This window comes from Ictalurus furcatus, chromosome 18 (assembly GCF_023375685.1).
Source record: "Ictalurus furcatus strain D&B chromosome 18, Billie_1.0, whole genome shotgun sequence".
Lineage (NCBI taxonomy): Eukaryota > Metazoa > Chordata > Actinopteri > Siluriformes > Ictaluridae > Ictalurus > Ictalurus furcatus.
Window position 1 is genome coordinate 23,516,352 of NC_071272.1, and position 16,374 is coordinate 23,532,725.

The 16,374-nt window shown below is 39.6% G+C and overlaps 1 protein-coding gene across 1 annotated transcript; it reads right to left on the reverse strand.

Moving 5' to 3' along the window:
- Nucleotides 1-7,446: 7,446 nt before the first annotated feature.
- Nucleotides 7,447-15,773, reverse strand: ddx52 (DEAD (Asp-Glu-Ala-Asp) box polypeptide 52). Its single transcript, XM_053648042.1, has 15 exons — nucleotides 15,650-15,773; nucleotides 14,848-15,064; nucleotides 14,586-14,740; nucleotides 13,633-13,818; nucleotides 12,394-12,537; nucleotides 12,184-12,295; nucleotides 11,978-12,050; nucleotides 11,659-11,862; nucleotides 11,272-11,362; nucleotides 11,024-11,146; nucleotides 10,010-10,160; nucleotides 9,316-9,391; nucleotides 9,130-9,201; nucleotides 8,770-8,868; nucleotides 7,447-7,568 (listed from the first exon to the last, which is right to left on the reverse strand). The coding sequence occupies exons 1-15, from the start codon at nucleotides 15,734-15,736 to the stop codon at nucleotides 7,508-7,510; spliced, it is 1,851 nt and encodes a 616-aa protein (XP_053504017.1). The 5' UTR covers nucleotides 15,737-15,773; the 3' UTR covers nucleotides 7,447-7,507.
- Nucleotides 15,774-16,374: the final 601 nt, after the last annotated feature.

Consider the following 16,374-nt stretch of genomic DNA (forward strand, 5'->3'; position numbering starts at 1 on the left):
ATTTTATTACAAAAACTATTGTTCTTTATTTATCTAGTGTATACGATATGAAAAGGAAAGCATGAAGATCCGTCTGAAATCCTCTCAGTACAACTGCAATCACATGGCAGAAAAAAAGGACACAATTTGTGTAATTTTAAAAAAGGAAAAAACGAGACACCTCACACAGAGCTGTTTCAACAAATGAAATTATTGGTTTGTCACTTCTTTAACAATTGTGTACACTAAGACTGATAATAAACAGATTTTTAAGTTGTTGTTTAACAACATTATTGGTCACAGCACAGTGAAATTCTTTTCTTCACATACCCCAGCGTGTTAGGAGGTTGGGGTCAGAGCGCAGGGTCAGCCGTGATACAGCGCCCCCTGGAGCAGAGAGGGTCAAGGGCCTTGCTCAAGGGCCCAACAGTGGCAGTGCTGGGGCTTGAACCCCCGACCTTCTGATCAGTCACCCAGAGCCGTAACCTCCAAGCCACCGCTGCTCCTTTATCATTCTTGATACGATGACATTTTTTTTTCCTTAGGAGACATTTCTTTAACATTTATGGAAGGAGGAATTTGCATTTAATGATGCCTACAAAAAATAATAAATGGCAAAGTTCACTCAGTTACTAGAAGTTCTGGCACTGTGGACAGCTGTCAATCGATGGCTGCTTTGACTCTCGACATTGTGTCCGTCTTCCATTTGCATACCAGCAGGAGGCACACAGACTACAGCTGCAAATCTAAAAGCTTTCTGTGAGAACGTCTGCCTTGTACCAGCCCGTCAGGCCTCCTACCAACAACTCCAGAGTAGGAGTTAGTGTGAATAGTGCGGAGGAGGCAAGGACGTGGTGGTACGGGAACTCGGTTTAACGCGTGCGAAACACTCGAGTAATTCAACTTTGTTATTATAATGAAGTATTATTTATTCTTTACTGGAGTATTAATTGGAAATTGAATACCTGTACTCTCACTTAATTACACTGTAGTGTCAGATTCCTGTTCTGACAGTATCTCACAAAAGTGAGTACACCCCTCACGTTAGTAAATATTTGATGAGATCTTTTCATGTGACGACACTGAAGAAATGACACTTTGCTACAATGTAAAGTAGTGAGTGTGCAGCTTGTGTAACAGTGTAAATTTGCTGTGCCCTCAAAATAACTCAACACACAGTCATTAATGTCTAAACCGCTGGCAACGAAAGTGAGTACACCCCTGGAATTGATTACAAACGTTTGTTTATGAGAAGCAGAGTGGCTCCAGGGTTCCAGATTCGATCCTAAGCTCGGATTCGTGTGCAGCGTTGGGCATTTTCTCCCAGTGTCCGTATGGGTTGGCGCCAGGTTCTCCCGTAGTGCCAGTAGATGGAGTGAGATGGACTTTAAGGGTGTTTTACCGCCTCACACCCAGTGTTCCCAGGATTAGGGTTTGTTAAGGTCAAACCAAATCATATGGTCGTTCCATGGCATCCATTCAAACTCGCAGGATCCGTCAGCAAGACCAGATTTGCAGCCCTCGCTCTTGTAACTGCGTACTGTACATTTTTACTGACTTTATCGAATGTTTTAATTTAGTTACTGATTAACAGCTTGTTTATACCGCAAGTGAAATTCCATCTCAGCCGCTTTCGTTCTCGGCCCCTCACACCTTGTTTACAACCCGCGGAATCTCAAGTCTCAGCTATACAAAGGTGAATTCTTTTCTCAGGGAAATACAATGCTGCGATTCCAAATACTACATCATTTGAAAAGTAACATTTAACACCAGTTTCATTTGAGAATGACTGTTTTAATGCATTTGCGTGTTCTTAATGTTTTCACACTTTTAATGTTTTTAAATCGGACACCAAGTCACTTTCATTTTCCACCATCGTCCTGAGGGGGTTCTTCACACTGAAATATCAAAACAAAACAAAGAGACAAGTCAGCATAACAGATATTATTCAGATTAATATGATCACACTAAATACATGAATGGAGGACAGAACTGCAGTTAAAACCGACATCGATTCTACGGTTATACATCGTTCAGGCCGGACTCCACGTTAGTGACGCGTTGCAATGTAAAGGGAAATTAAATAAAGCAGCACGAGTAAAGTATGTTTCCTTTCCCAAACAGGTCACTGGTCAGTACCCAGAATGCAATAGGAGGCACGTGACTGGAGCACAAATCAATTAGCAGCCCCATTTTGTTTTAAAAGAGCAGCCATTACAAAAGGAATCTTACTGGTAGCGGATTTCTCAGCGGGAATTCCTCGTTTCCATAAACCTCCACGGTGTTTTCAGGCTTCGGGTCGTCGACACACGGAACTGGAAGCTACAAAACATGGGGGAAGAAAGACCTACGTTAAAATTCCTGTGTGAGGTTAAAACAACATTTGTGCGCTTTAATGTTACCTTAATTGTTTTGTGTTATTAATGAATAAAATCTATAAAACAAGGATATTATAAACCAATGGAATTAGTGAAAAAAAAATAGTATGATCACCGCTTCCTTTTCAGTTAAAGCAGAGCTCAAGGGCTCCTGATGTTCTGTGTATCGTTGGGTTTTTGACACCCTGGACCCCTGAATCAACAGAATTAGTAGTAGCAGCAATAGCAGTAGCAGCAGTAATAGTAGCAGTAGCAGTAGTAGTAGCAGCAGCAGCAGTAATAGTAGTAGTAGCAGTAGTAGCAGTAATAGTAGTAGCAGTAATAGTAGTAGCAGCAGTAGCAGTAGTAGTAGTAGCAGTAATAGCAGTAATAGTAGTAGTAGTAATAGTAGTAGCAGCAGTAGCAGTAGCAGTAGTAGTAGCAGCAGTAATAGTAGTAGTAGCAGTAGCAGTAGTAGCAGTAATAGTAGTAGTAGTAATAGTAGTAGCAGCAGTAATAGTAGTAGTAGTAATAGTAGCAGCAGTAGCAGTAGTAGTAGCAGCAGTAATAGTAGTAGTAGCAGTAGTAGCAGTAATAGTAGTAGTAGTAATAGTAGTAGCAGCAGTAGCAGTAGTAGTAGTAGCAGTAGTAGCAGTAATAGTAGTAGTAGTAGTAGTAATAGTAGTAGTAGTAGTAGCAGCAGCAGTAGCAGTAGTAGTAGCAGTAGCAGCAGTAATAGTAGTAGTAGCAGTAGTAGTAGTAATAGTAGCAGTAGTAATAGTAGTAGTAGTAATAGTAGCAGCAGTAGCAGTAGTAGTAGTAGCAGTAGTAGTAGTAGCAGTAGCAGCAGTAATAGTAGTAGTAGTAATAGTAGTAGCAGCAGTAGCAGTAGTAGCAGTAGCAGTAGCAGCAGTAATAGTAGTAATAGTAGCAGCAGTAGCAGTAGTAGTAGTAGTAGTAATAGTAGTAGCAGCAGTAGCAGTAGTAGTAGCAGTAGTAGCAGTAGCAGTAGCAGCAGTAATAGTAGTAATAGTAGCAGCAGTAGCAGTAGTAGTAGTAGTAGCAGCAGCAGCAGTAATAGTAGTAGTAGTAATAGTAGTAGCAGCAGTAGCAGTAGTAGTAGCAGTAGTAGCAGTAGCAGTAGCAGCAGTAATAGTAGTAATAGTAGCAGCAGCAGCAGTAATAGTAGTAGTAGCAGTAGTAGTAGCAGTAGTAGCAATAGTAATAGTAGTACTAGTAGCAGTAGTAGTTTCTTTTCCCAAACAGGTCACTGGTCAGTACCCAGAATGCAATAGGAGGCACGTGACTGGAGCACAAATCAATTAACAGCCCCATTTTGTTTTAAAAGAGCAGCCATTACAAAAGGAATCTTACTGGTAGCGGATTTCTCAGCGGGAATTCCTCGTTTCCGTAAACCTCCACGGCGTTTTCAGGCATCGGGTCATCGACACACGGAACTGGAAGCTACAAAACATGGGGGGAAAAAGTCCTGTGCGCTTTAAAAAAAAGTGCGCTTTAATGTTACCTTAATTGTTTTGTGTTATTAATGAATAAAATCTATTAGTTGAATAATGTAATAACAAGGACATTATAAACCAATGGAATTGGTGAAAAAAACAGTATGATCACCTCTTCCTTTTCAGTTAAAGCAGAGCTGAAGGGCTCCTGATGTTCTGTGTATTGTTGGGTTTTTGACACCCTGGACCCCTGATTCAACAGAATTATTATTATTAGTAGTAGTAGTAGTAGTAGTAGTAGTAGCAGTAGCAGCATTTCTAAGATGACGCATCTCTTGAAATCTTCCCTTCCTCCTTCCCCCAAATTGTTTTCTTCAAGTTGCGTTTAGTTTCCAGTGCACTAACTCACCATTACACAAGAATCAAGCTCAAATTGCATGTTATTTCTTTATTTGACTTTGTTAGCCAATCGAATTCTTAAAAATTCGCTTTGCTTGTATTTCCTCAGACGTAAGTCGCTTCGGATAAAAGTGTCTGCTAAATATATAAATGTAACGTATAAATGTAAAAATCGAAGAATCGAAATGAAAACGATTCCTATTTCTAGTTTCATATTATCTGCTTTATAGCTGTTACGTTGCAGCCTTCTGAAGTGTAAACATGTAAGATATCGCAGTGATTAACAGTAAAAGTGCCGGCTAACTCTCGATTAGCATGAACAGGTTAGCATGTTTATCGTTGAATGTGTTTCGTAGTAACTGAGAAAAACAAGAAATAAAGTGATGGATTAAACAGAACATGCCTCTTTGCTGTGCATTTTTGAGCGTAAATAAATCAAAAAAATATTATTATTTTTTTTTTTTTTTTTACTTAATATTGATGGAGATTCAGTCTGAAGCCTATTTAGGCCCACCACGCCAAAAATAAATAAATAAATAAATAAATGTGCATGTGGAGATCAAACTCAAAGTGCACATATTCAACTTGCTGAACATGCTGAATAGCAAAATGTTAAATAGTCCAGTTATATTTCACCATGATTGATAATTAACACCTATATGAAGTTTTCATGTAAAAATTTGTTCACAGACTCGCAATAAAACGAGACGGCCACGCTCGATAACCACGACTTCCTGTCAAGCAGACCTCCTGGAATAACTCCTACAATTAGGACTTATAATACACATCTATGTGCATAATCTTCAAAGTTTAACATAAAAGTTGGAATATATTTAAGGATAGAAGCTGACGAATTTTCTTTAAGGCGTTGGTTCTTACCATCGCGCACAGCTAGCTCAGAATAAAAACAAACACAAATTCAGCAGCTCCACCTTGAGCTCTGGAGTAAAACCACACAGAACTCCGCACGAGACTAACGCCGGCTGAGTAACTACGAGTTTAAAGTTTCAAAGATGATTCCCATGCAACGACGATTAAGATCGGATGATTCACATTTAGTCCTTAACAACTATATAAAGCTTCTACGTCCAATCTGTTCACGTCTTAAAAGGAAAGGACCGGTCGGTTCGGTCACTAAACAAACAAACAGAACGATGTCCTGACGAGCAAGCTAATAAAACTTTACGGATATGCACATAGAAATGGATTTTTATTGAAAGAAAAAAATTTTAAAATGTAAAAAATTGTTCTTTGAAAACCCAACACAAATGCGGAAACCGTAGCTCCGCCTAGTGCGCACTGGTGTCATAGCAAAACAGAAAAACGTCCGATTCTAAAACAAATTCAGTCACTACATCAGGTTGAAAAAGCTATATTTCCATTCAATAATGATTCACTAGAATAACTGTCTGGATATTATGAATTTGAACACATTTATGCTGTTGAACTCAAACTTATAACTTTATATTTGCGTACTATTTAAGAAAATCTTTATTTACCATTTCCTGAACATCATCCTGGCCACCAGTTTCTTGAGTCTCTCGAGTTTCTCGAATAAATCCTTGAACCTCGAATCCGATCAACAACTAAAGCGTCTTCGATTCCGAAGTCTCCTTGAAGCAGCTGAAGATTTCTGCTTGAAATTATAGTCCCATATGGGGCGAGGATTACCGAGTCAAAAGTCTTAAAAACCAATTTCACGGTCATTTTAAATCATGTACAAAGACAAAAGAAGCGGGTAATTGGTGAGAGAGAGGGTAATTTGGGTTGCTTCTCTGATGTTGTGGTGGTGAGAGATGTGCGCTCGTGAGAACACAAGGCAGATATATAATGCGGTGGTTGACTCGTCTTCTCTGTTCCTCACCCAGGAAGCCTGTGGTTTTTTTTACATGAGATGTTTATGAGCGTATAAATGAGTAATTATCTAGGAATTAATGCATCACAGCAAGAGGTAGTTTGATCCAATTAAATCAAAATTAAACCAAAATTTGAGATGACATTTGAGATTGTTTTGTTAAAAAAAAAAAAAAAAAAAGTTCAGTCATTTTTATGCATTTTTCCGAGAAAAGAAAGAAAACATTAACATGCTCATCTGTAACATCAGACATCAGTACGTTCATCACAATTACATTATAATTATTGACATTTATAAACTAATAGTGCATGAAAAACTTGTTTTACTAAATAAGGAGAAACTTAAATCTGGAGCAGTGTGAATAATTCCTGAATGCACTTTTAGTCTTCAGCCTTTTATGTCAAACCTCAAACCCACAGATTAACGCTCCGAGCGAGCGCCCGCATACTGATCTAGATTTTACTTCATGAGAAAATGAGCTTTGATCATAGAAATCCTCTGCATGAGAGCACAACAACATGTTTACAGTTTACAGAAGTAATACTTCAACGGGCACAAAGGGAAAAAAAAAAGAAGTGATACCAGACATGTTTGATTAATTGGCAAAAAAAAAAAAAAGAGAGGAACTAGGCTTGAGAACTAAAAGGATTTATGGCATGGGAATTAATGAATAAATGAACGAATATTAAAGAAGTAGAAGTAGATGCATAAAGCATGGTCATACTTTTTTATCCCCTTCAAGCTGTACAGAAATCTAAAACCTGACATTTTAAATCATTAGAATAATGAATATTTAGAGGGGTACCAGCTTGGAAAATTTGGATCAACACAACAATTTAAAAGGCAACCATTTGAAATGAATCGAGGTGACGATCACAGGACAAAAAAAAAAACAAAAAAAACCTGGTGTTTAAAAGCGTAATAATTCATATAAGAAATCTGGCTGGCAAGGAGATTTGGGCATAAGTCTAATACTTTTAAAATCATCTTTCTGTGTTAACTTCACACAAAAATTAGTGGCAGGTCTGCCTCAGATTCTGGATAAAGACGGTCATTTGGAGGAAAATCAAATCATATTGCATCACATCACAGAAGATCCAGATTCAGAAATTTGGTTATTAACCCAAAAAATGTTATATATTAATGCTTTAAGCCTCTGATGATCATTTTTTTTAATACTCTCATTCCACCCCGATTATTTTTTTGCTGTTGTTTTTGTTGTTTCAGGGCCATGCAGCTTTACAGTAATGTAAATGTTACAGATTAATTCATAAGGGAAAATGCTTTATTTGAGCAAAAAATAAATAAATAAATAAATAAAAATTCATGACTACCTCTCTCGGATTTTGAATCTGTACATTTCTACACGCTTCAGAGAAATCAGAATCAGAAATGGGAATCAAATTTTAAAGTTTTATTAGACAATTTCTTTTTACAATTATCATGTATCAAAATCTCAGCTATTTCTTAGAGTCATTCGGTTCACCTCCACATGCGCTTGCCTCAGCTTTCCCCTTTTTCCTGAAAAAAACAAAACAAAACACAACGTGTTCAGAGGACACATCAAACTTTAGGACATTCATTCTTTAAAAAAATGTATATTTACTCATTTGCCAGATGCTTTTATACAAAGTATACAGCTAAGCAGGTATGGGAAGCTTTTTGCCAGTCCTGGGAGTTTAAGTCATACACACACACACACACACACACACACACAACCTGTGAAAAGTTTAGACACACATTCTTTATTTCTCCTCATTTTATAATAATAATAATAATGATGAAGTCATCAAAAATCTGGAGTAACACAAATGGAACTATGGGAATTATGTTGTGATAAATAAAAAAAATCCAAAATAAATCAAAAATAATTTAATATTTTCACATCTTCAAAGTCGACGCCCTTTTTGTCTAGAATTTCCAGAAATGTATTCTTGGCGTTTTCTCGAGCGATTTCTTGAGGAATTTCCCCGAGATGCTTTTTAATCAGTATTAAATAAATATTGTATTAATAAATAAATAATTTTTTTAGCTGCTGTGTTTAACCCTTTCATGCGTGAATTATGAAATCCTGATCAAGGATTTTTCTCCTCTGTATTTTTACTCTTTAGGCATAAAAAATTATTTTACCTTCATTTTACTTTTATATACATTTTTCAAAAAGTTATTGCAGTTATTCTATTGAAATCCTTGCAATAGCCAGACAATGGTCCACTGTAATGACCACTACGCAATAAAGTGTTAGATCTGTAATGTTCTTGGGTATTTCGTTATTGGGGTTATTGGGGTATTTCGGTGCCCTGGCATGTCAACGTGTCTGGCTTATTGTCTCCTTGGAAGGACCCTTCATCCCAATCTAAGGTTTTCAATGTTCTGTATCAGGTCGATGAGATTTGGGACAGGTAATGTGAAAGGGGCCAGGTGACTGGGGATGGGGATTTTCTCAGTGAGCATTTAGGCCAATCAGATCAGACTAGAATCGTAGTTCTCATGGCCTGAGTTTTTCTGAGGTCTACAGATAACTCCTTTGAGAAACATCTCATGGATCAATGTAAAGGAACCTGAGCGTAGTTTCAAGCACTGTATATACACTATACTATTCATGAGAAATGAAAGTGAATATAATTGATCTAATAATAAGACTTTAAAGTAACAACTTGGGGAAAACCTCAAGGCGTGTGAATACTTCTTCAAGGTGCTTTAGTACAATTTAGACCACTACCTTTTCACTTTTCCGGGATTGTTTTTCATGAGAAACCGAGGCGTTGTGCGAATTGTTGACCTCCTCGGTGGTTTCTTCTCAAGATGCCGCTTCACTTTGCTGTGGAGAGAAAAAGGTCTTTAAACATGACGCTGAACTATCCAATCCTATAGAAATATCACAGGATATATATTCTATGCACAGTTTTTAAACGGAAGTAAGTAGTGATAAAGAAAGAAATGATTCCAGCCATGGGTTTCCTGGCATTTCAACTGGTGAGGGAAAAATAAATAAACAAACAAACAAACAAACAAACAAACAGGCAGCTGATACGATCCTGATTAACTCTGCAAGAAATCATACGTTTATACAGGAATCTACCTTTTTAGTTTCTTGAATCCAATCATGTAATCAGGCACAGGACATCCCGCTTGTTTTATTACTGTGGCAATGCTGGTGAGAAAAACCATACAAAGAGATGAAATAGTTAGAGGTCAACAGTCGTACTTTAAAAAAAATATATTATAATAACCTAATTAAATGAAATAAATAATTTATGAGTAATACCTGCGCAGGAGCGGTTTGTCGGCCTCTGTGAAAAACGTAATGGCTTTCCCTTTATGACCTGCTCTTCCTGTGCGGCCTGGAGAAAGGCGAGATCCCAAAGAGGAATAAATAGTTAAGAAACTCAAGCATGAATTGGATATGAACAGAACATTTTCCAAGAGATTAAACACTCCTAAAGCAGACTATACAGTCGAGAGCAGGAGTGTGCGGATTTGCCTTTTAATTTGATGTTGATTTCACCGTTAACCTATAATGTAGTGTTTCTATACCGAAGGGCGTGGTCTCGTCAACGATGACTCCGCCCCCATCCACAGGACACAAGTGTTAACTGAACGCTTTGATGAGAAAATGATGTATACCATATCCGATGGCTTCACAATAACCGGATCTCAAACCAGTGGGAGCTCTGGGAGACCGATGGGGTATTATGGGCTGTATTAGACAGCACCTTCCATCACCACTAATCATTTCGATGAAGTGTTCATTTCTCCAGTACGGCTCCAGAGACTTGTCGAATATGTGCCAAGGTGCACTGAAGCTGTTCTGGTGGCTCAAAACCTTCCTAACACACTTTCTGTCAGAGTTTATTTTAACCCATGGGGGTTGCAAACTTCTGCACACATCTGCATATTTTATATAAGAAGAAAAAAAATAAATTTAAATCATCAGTGCACAGCTCGAGGTTCTGACTAACCTATGCGATGAATGTACTCCACGGCACTCGTAGGAAAGTCGTAGTTTATCACCAGGTTGACGCCTTTGAAGTCAATCCCTCGAGCCATGAGCGCTGTGCAGATGAGCACCCAGATCTTACCGGCACGGAAGCTGTTCACCACGTTCTCTCTCTAAACACAACATAAAACACCACACCTTTTTCCTTCTAGTCACGGATACATTTTGTACTGCGAGTTATACAGAACTCGCCCATACACAGAGAGAGTCAAACTGAGCTAATTAGTTTTTCGTGTCAAAATGAATCAGCTTCCTGCAGGGGAATCACTGACATTGTTTACGGTCTGAAAACCTGCGCTGCGTAAATGTTCCCTTATATTATTTGATATACAAAAGTTATAAAGTCCTGTACACCTGCTAATACCTATAAAATATTGCGAGTGTGTTTGTGCACTTAGAGTGTTGAGAGTGTTGCTTCTGCTTGCTGTATTTGCAGGCGTTTCCGCACTTGCATGTTGTTTGCCACTGCTGACATGGCATCCAGACTAGGTTAGGGTTAGGGTTAACATATAGTGCCCTCCACTTAGATTGGCACCGCAAAATAAAGGTCCTACAATGGCCATCCCAGTTCCCTGACATGAAACGCATAGAAAACCTGTGGGGTGAACTGAAGAGGAGAGTCCACCAGCGTGGACCTCGACATGTGAAGGATCTGGAGAGATTCTGTACGGAGGAACGCTCTCAGATCCCTCGCCATGTGTTCTCCAACCTCATCAGGCGTTATAGGAGAAGACTCAGAGCTGTTATCTTGTCAAAGAGAGCTAGTACAAATAATTGACTAAAAGGGTGCCAATAATTGTTGCACACCTATATTTAAGAAAGTTGTTGTTTTTTTTTTTAACAAAAGATCAAACAATAAAGACAATTTTTCACAGCCCTTCTTCGCTCATATTTACCAAGGGTGCCAATATTAGTGGAGGGCGCTGTAAATTCTTTAGAAAGATCACACGCATGACTCTTTTCTTCCTTGACTAACCTGTTGTTGTGTGCGCCCTGCATGAATCACATCCACATTGATGCCCTCGTACACCAGCTCATGGAACAACTCTCGGGCCCGCTCTATGGACTGCACGAACACCAGCACGGGAGGCAGAAAGCCCTGCATACAAGAGTTGAGAAGATGCATGAGGGGTTTGTAGTAACCAAAAATCTAATCATCTCTATTGTACACGACAAGTCCGATCATCTCTGTGGCCCATCGTAGGCGTCCAAATTCTCACGAACCTTCTTGATCATGTCCCTTATAGCGAGCATCTTGCCATTTTCTGCACCGACAAACAGAAGCTCCTGCTCGACCGTCTCTGCCGCGGAGTTCCTGTGGACGGAAACAACGTAAGGATATAGCATCGATGACACCGGGCCTTCGAAACGTCTAAATGTTTAACTAAAAATTCCTGCCAAATCGAGATAAGCTCACAGAGAGCTGAAAATGATGATTAAATGGTGAGAGCTCACTTCTTTAGGACAGCTAAAACTTCTAGTAATGTATAACCATCCATCCATCCAGAAATACTTCGGTGTAATAACACCACAATACTGCTTAGCCTTTGAGACGCTTAGAAAACGTTAAACAGCCCGGTCTACTAAAGGAGACGCGCACGTCTTTCATACCTGGGTCCGATGTTAACAGAGACGAGATTGTCCAGATTGAGTTTGCACCACTGCTCGACCTCTGTGGTGAAAGTGGCACTGAAGAGAGCGCGGCGGACTTTGGGAGAGGTGCAGGCCAGGAAGATGGTCGCCAGCTGCTCCCTGAAGCCGGTCTTACCGTCCTCAAACAGCTTATCGGACTCGTCCACCACCAACCACTCCACACTGAGCAACCCACAAACAACAGCCCTAATTATATTCCTTCGTTTACTGTGTTTCCATGTTAGCGTCCATTTTGGACTCTTTGGTCTGGATTGTGAAAGTCCTGAAGTAGACCGACCTGCCGAGATCAACAGCTGGAGGCTCCTGGTTGAGCAGGTAGATCAGCCTGTTTGGTGTCGTCACCAATATGTCTGAGAAAGAAATTTCACCGCAAAATTACCTGCACTGCATCGAGTCGTTGAAGGAACGAAACTCAAAAAACCAATCCAAATGTTAGGGGAAATCATCACCACACATTTTTATTTAAAACGCATGAAGACTTACCAAACTTCTTGGCTGACTTGGGACCGTATTTTTTGGCTGCATCCACTCCTTTGTTAATCATGCGAACCCTGAAGCCCACTCCCTCGGACAGCTTCAGCAGCTCCCTGTACGTCTACGAGGAACCGCGGAAAGAACGGTTTACGTTACCGCTTGGAAACGTGTTGCCTTTAAATATCAGAGCGTTTCAACACTGGTGTGTTAAGGTCTCACCTGGCTGGCCAGCTCTCTCGTGGGTGCTACGATGAGCGCTCTGAAACCCTTGTTGAGCGGCTGACGGAGATGCGCCAACACGGGCAGGCAGAACGCTATGGTTTTCCCCGAGCCTGTGGGGGCACACGCCAGGATTTCTCGTCTCTGAAGTGCACAAGAAAAACATGTTAACCCTTTAAATAATATATTACAAAAATGTGTTTTGAACCAAGAATTAATCTGCAGCCTGGAAGTCCCGCCCCCTTCCTCCTATTTATCGATTAACGAAGTCCGATACCTGCCGATAACCGATTAATCAACCGATTAACGATAACATTAACAACGGTTTTTAACATCGATACTGACTGAAAACATAACACTCAAAGTAAAATATTTATTACAAAAATAAACAGTACTGACTGTACCATGAAAACGTATTGTACCTTTTCTAAAGGAAATAAATATATTAACTATTAATAAATATTAAAGTAAATAAAAAAAATATATACATCCAAACCGAACCAAAAACATAACGCTCCAAATTACAATAAAATTTGTCAGGTATAGTTTTTTTTTTTAATGAGTTTTTTATTTCGCCTCTAGAGGCCGCTCTCGGACTGTATAATGACACCACCGTGTCAGTGTGGCAAAACCAATTAATAGGTCGACCTTTTTTTAAATTTAAATGCATCAACTTATGTTCGACTTAGCTACCATTAGGCAAGTGTAATTATATAAGGAATGTACCTTTTTACTGTAAAATGCTGCAGAATCACCTAAAAATCCTAAAAACCTAAAGAGAGTTTTTGTAACCGACACTGCCAACAAGCAGTTCCCGACTGCACAGCTGGTAATATTATTACACCCTCCCTCCCGGTCCTTACACTTAAAATAGTTTAAATGATCACTTTTCTGTTTTCCTGGACTATTAAATTGTGAGCAGGGAAAAAGCACCATCACACAAGCTTAATGGTCAAGGAATGTTACTTTAAGATTGAATATGCTTATATATAGGGTCAGAGGGTACTGAAATGCTGACGTAAAATAAATTTCCTACTACAGTTATTATTATAGCACCCTCAACATGTATGTTAAGCAGCTGGAGTGCTCGACACTTTACATCCAAAACACATGTATGGTAATGTATTTTCAGGTCAAGTACGATAGAAGTAATGAAGTACAAAGAACCTCGGGCAATTTACTCACGTGAATAGTGCGCCCTGAGTAATCCGTCAGACAAACAAACAGACGTTGACTTACGTGCATCATGAGAGGGATGGCCTGCATCTGAATGGGCGTAGGGGTCTGAAAGCCAGCTGCTCTGATGTTCTGAATGATCCGGGAATCCAGCTCGTACTCCTGCTGAAGCTCCTCGAACGTGCTGAGAGGGTCTGGGACGTCGGTGCCATGCACGTTAATCCTGTTCTGATGCCGGATCTGATTGAGCTGAGACGTTCAGACCAAACAAGATTACTGACCAGAAAATCCGAGCACGCAGAAAAACAATAAGAAAAAGACAGAGCAGCTCCACACTAACAGCATTTAGGTGTGGGTGAAACTAATATGAACCGAAAACTGCAGAAATTATTGTATGTACAAGGAACCAGGTGAGCGTAATAAGATTATCTATGCAATTATTAATTTTTGTACAGTCCATACAGCATTTCACTGAGTTTTTTGTGACTGTTGCAGCCAAAAAGGCTTGATTTTGCTGCGACTTTGTACACAAAATTGGCGAAATTGCAATTGCACACAATTGTCTTTCGCAGTCATGTTTGTTGGTAAACGAGACCCTTCAGCTGTACGTGAATCGAAGAGGGCTTTCGCTGAAAGCATGTTGCGAAGACGTCACATGACATTGAACAACCTGTTTATCGACACAGGCATGCAAAATCATTGCCGTTTCCATTAGCTTACAAGATTGAGCTTCGTGTATTCACAGGTCAAAGATTTACCTAGAGAACATCAGCGCAAAGCAAAAGTAAGCACAAACACGCTTTTCAAATCTGCCGTCCTTTCCCCTTCAGTGAACAAGCGATCAGTGATCTGAGCTTGAACTGATGCTGCTTTAACTCAAAAAAATAACATCAATACTACGGCTAAACCGTAGATGTTCGCACTTCTGCTCTATCACTACATCGTAAGGACACGGCACATCTCAGATGTATTTCAGGTCACAGATAACACGGTTGAACATTAGATGCTTTCCCTACCTTCTCTCTATGCAGCTGCTTTAATCTCTTTATTGATGGTCCGTCTGTGGTCTTTTTCTTCGGTCCTTTCGCCTTCTTGTCTTGTGAAGACATCCACCGAATCCCTGTCTGCTCTGAATCATCATCATCATCATCATTACTCTCGTCTTCTGAATCTGTGCATTAATAGAAATGAGCGAGGGGGACAGCTATAATGACTTAAGTTTCTACAGCAGCATTACAGACATTCATAATGAATAACCAGCTCATGTTCGTCTTTTACCCTGAGTTTTTCTTTTATTCTCTTTCTTTTTTCTTTTCGGCTTGCGCAGGGATTCATCCGCGATGGTCAGGTTATCTTCTTCTGACCCGTGCTCATCATCATCATCATCATCATCATCATCACATCTAGAGTCTTCAGCTGGCTCGTCTCTGGTTTTGCCAAAGAAGCCAATATCGGCCAAAGGGTTGGCGATCTCTTTGTTCTGAGACCTCACCACCTGTTTCATAGAGGCAGGAAAAAGGATAGAAAGTTCAGAGGAATTAAATAAAACACGGTTAAACGTATTTAGTGTGTTTAAACAATGAAAAAGTACTGAAATGCAATAACATCACAGCCAAGCTGAGGAAGAGGAGTGGGGAAACTGAGGTGTTTTATTTACTTCTATAAACCTAGCTACATAGGGATGGTCGTATTTAAGGTCCTGAGAATCCACGACAATTTACAAAAAAAGGACTCCCCAAAAAAAAGTTTCTCTCAGTTCAGCTCAGTTCAGCTCGCTTAAAAAAAGGCTTGCTGCTCTGCGTTACTCAAACATAATGCTTGACAAATATTTCTGATAGAAATGAATCACTTTAAAATCAAAAAGTAAGTGCAAAACTAATGAATAAGTTCTCCCTGTGCAGCTGAGTTAGCAGGCTAGCTAACTCGGCATGTAAACACCACGCAGAATGGAGACACGTTTGTTAGCCATGTTAGCCTAAACGACTTTGCTTTTCAAAAAAAATTACCTCAAGAATTTCAGCACTTCTGTAAAATACGACTACCACATGAAAAACAAGGCCGGAATATATCAAGACATCACCTTAAATCTTTCCGCATCTCTGCCAAATCTTTTAAAATCAAACTTTGCGCCAGATCCAAGCCTCTTGAACAAGTCCACGGCGTCCATTGAGGAGGTCGAGCACAGAGCAACGGAGGAGACGATTACTAATCGATTTCAGAGCTTTCGATGATTAACAGCTCGGTGATCGATATATATATCGATATTATATATCGATATATATATTTATATAAATATATGAAATATTACAATACCAAATTGTTAAGTTCTTTGTCCGATACCAGACAGAACCAGAATTTGGACCCTGCTCTGGTTCATTCCCTCTTGTCTGGTACCAGGAAGAAGTCACACAGACACCATCGTTCAGTGAAAGCTTCTTAGTTTAATGATACAGAAAGCATAGTGTATATGTATATATATATATATATATATATATATATATATATATATATATATATATATATATATATGTATGTATGTGTGTGTATGTATGTATAGGCAGTGGTCAGGAGAGACACATCGCACCCTGGGAATGCTGAAGAGACGTTTCTGGTGGCCAACCATAGAAGCCAACCCCCATCAATGCCTGTACTGTATGCGCTAGGAGCAATGCTTCACACCATCTGCCTGCCAGCCTGCTGCAACCCTTGCCTGTTCCTAGCCGCCCCTGGTCCCACATTGCCTTAGACTTCGTCACTGGTTTGCCTCCCTCACAAGGTAAAACTACCATCCTGACCATCATACAG

Coding starts and splice junctions, on each gene's coding strand:
- ddx52 (XM_053648042.1), bottom strand. CDS start 15,736: ATGGACGCCGTGGACTTGTTCAAGAGGCTTGGATCTGGCGCAAAGTTT. Junction 11,147..11,271: donor TAAGGGACATGATCAAGAAG/GTTCGTGAGAAT, acceptor TCTTGTATGCAG/GGCTTTCTGCCTCCCGTGCT. Junction 9,202..9,315: donor GACAAACCGCTCCTGCGCAG/GTATTACTCATA, acceptor TTTTCTCACCAG/CATTGCCACAGTAATAAAAC.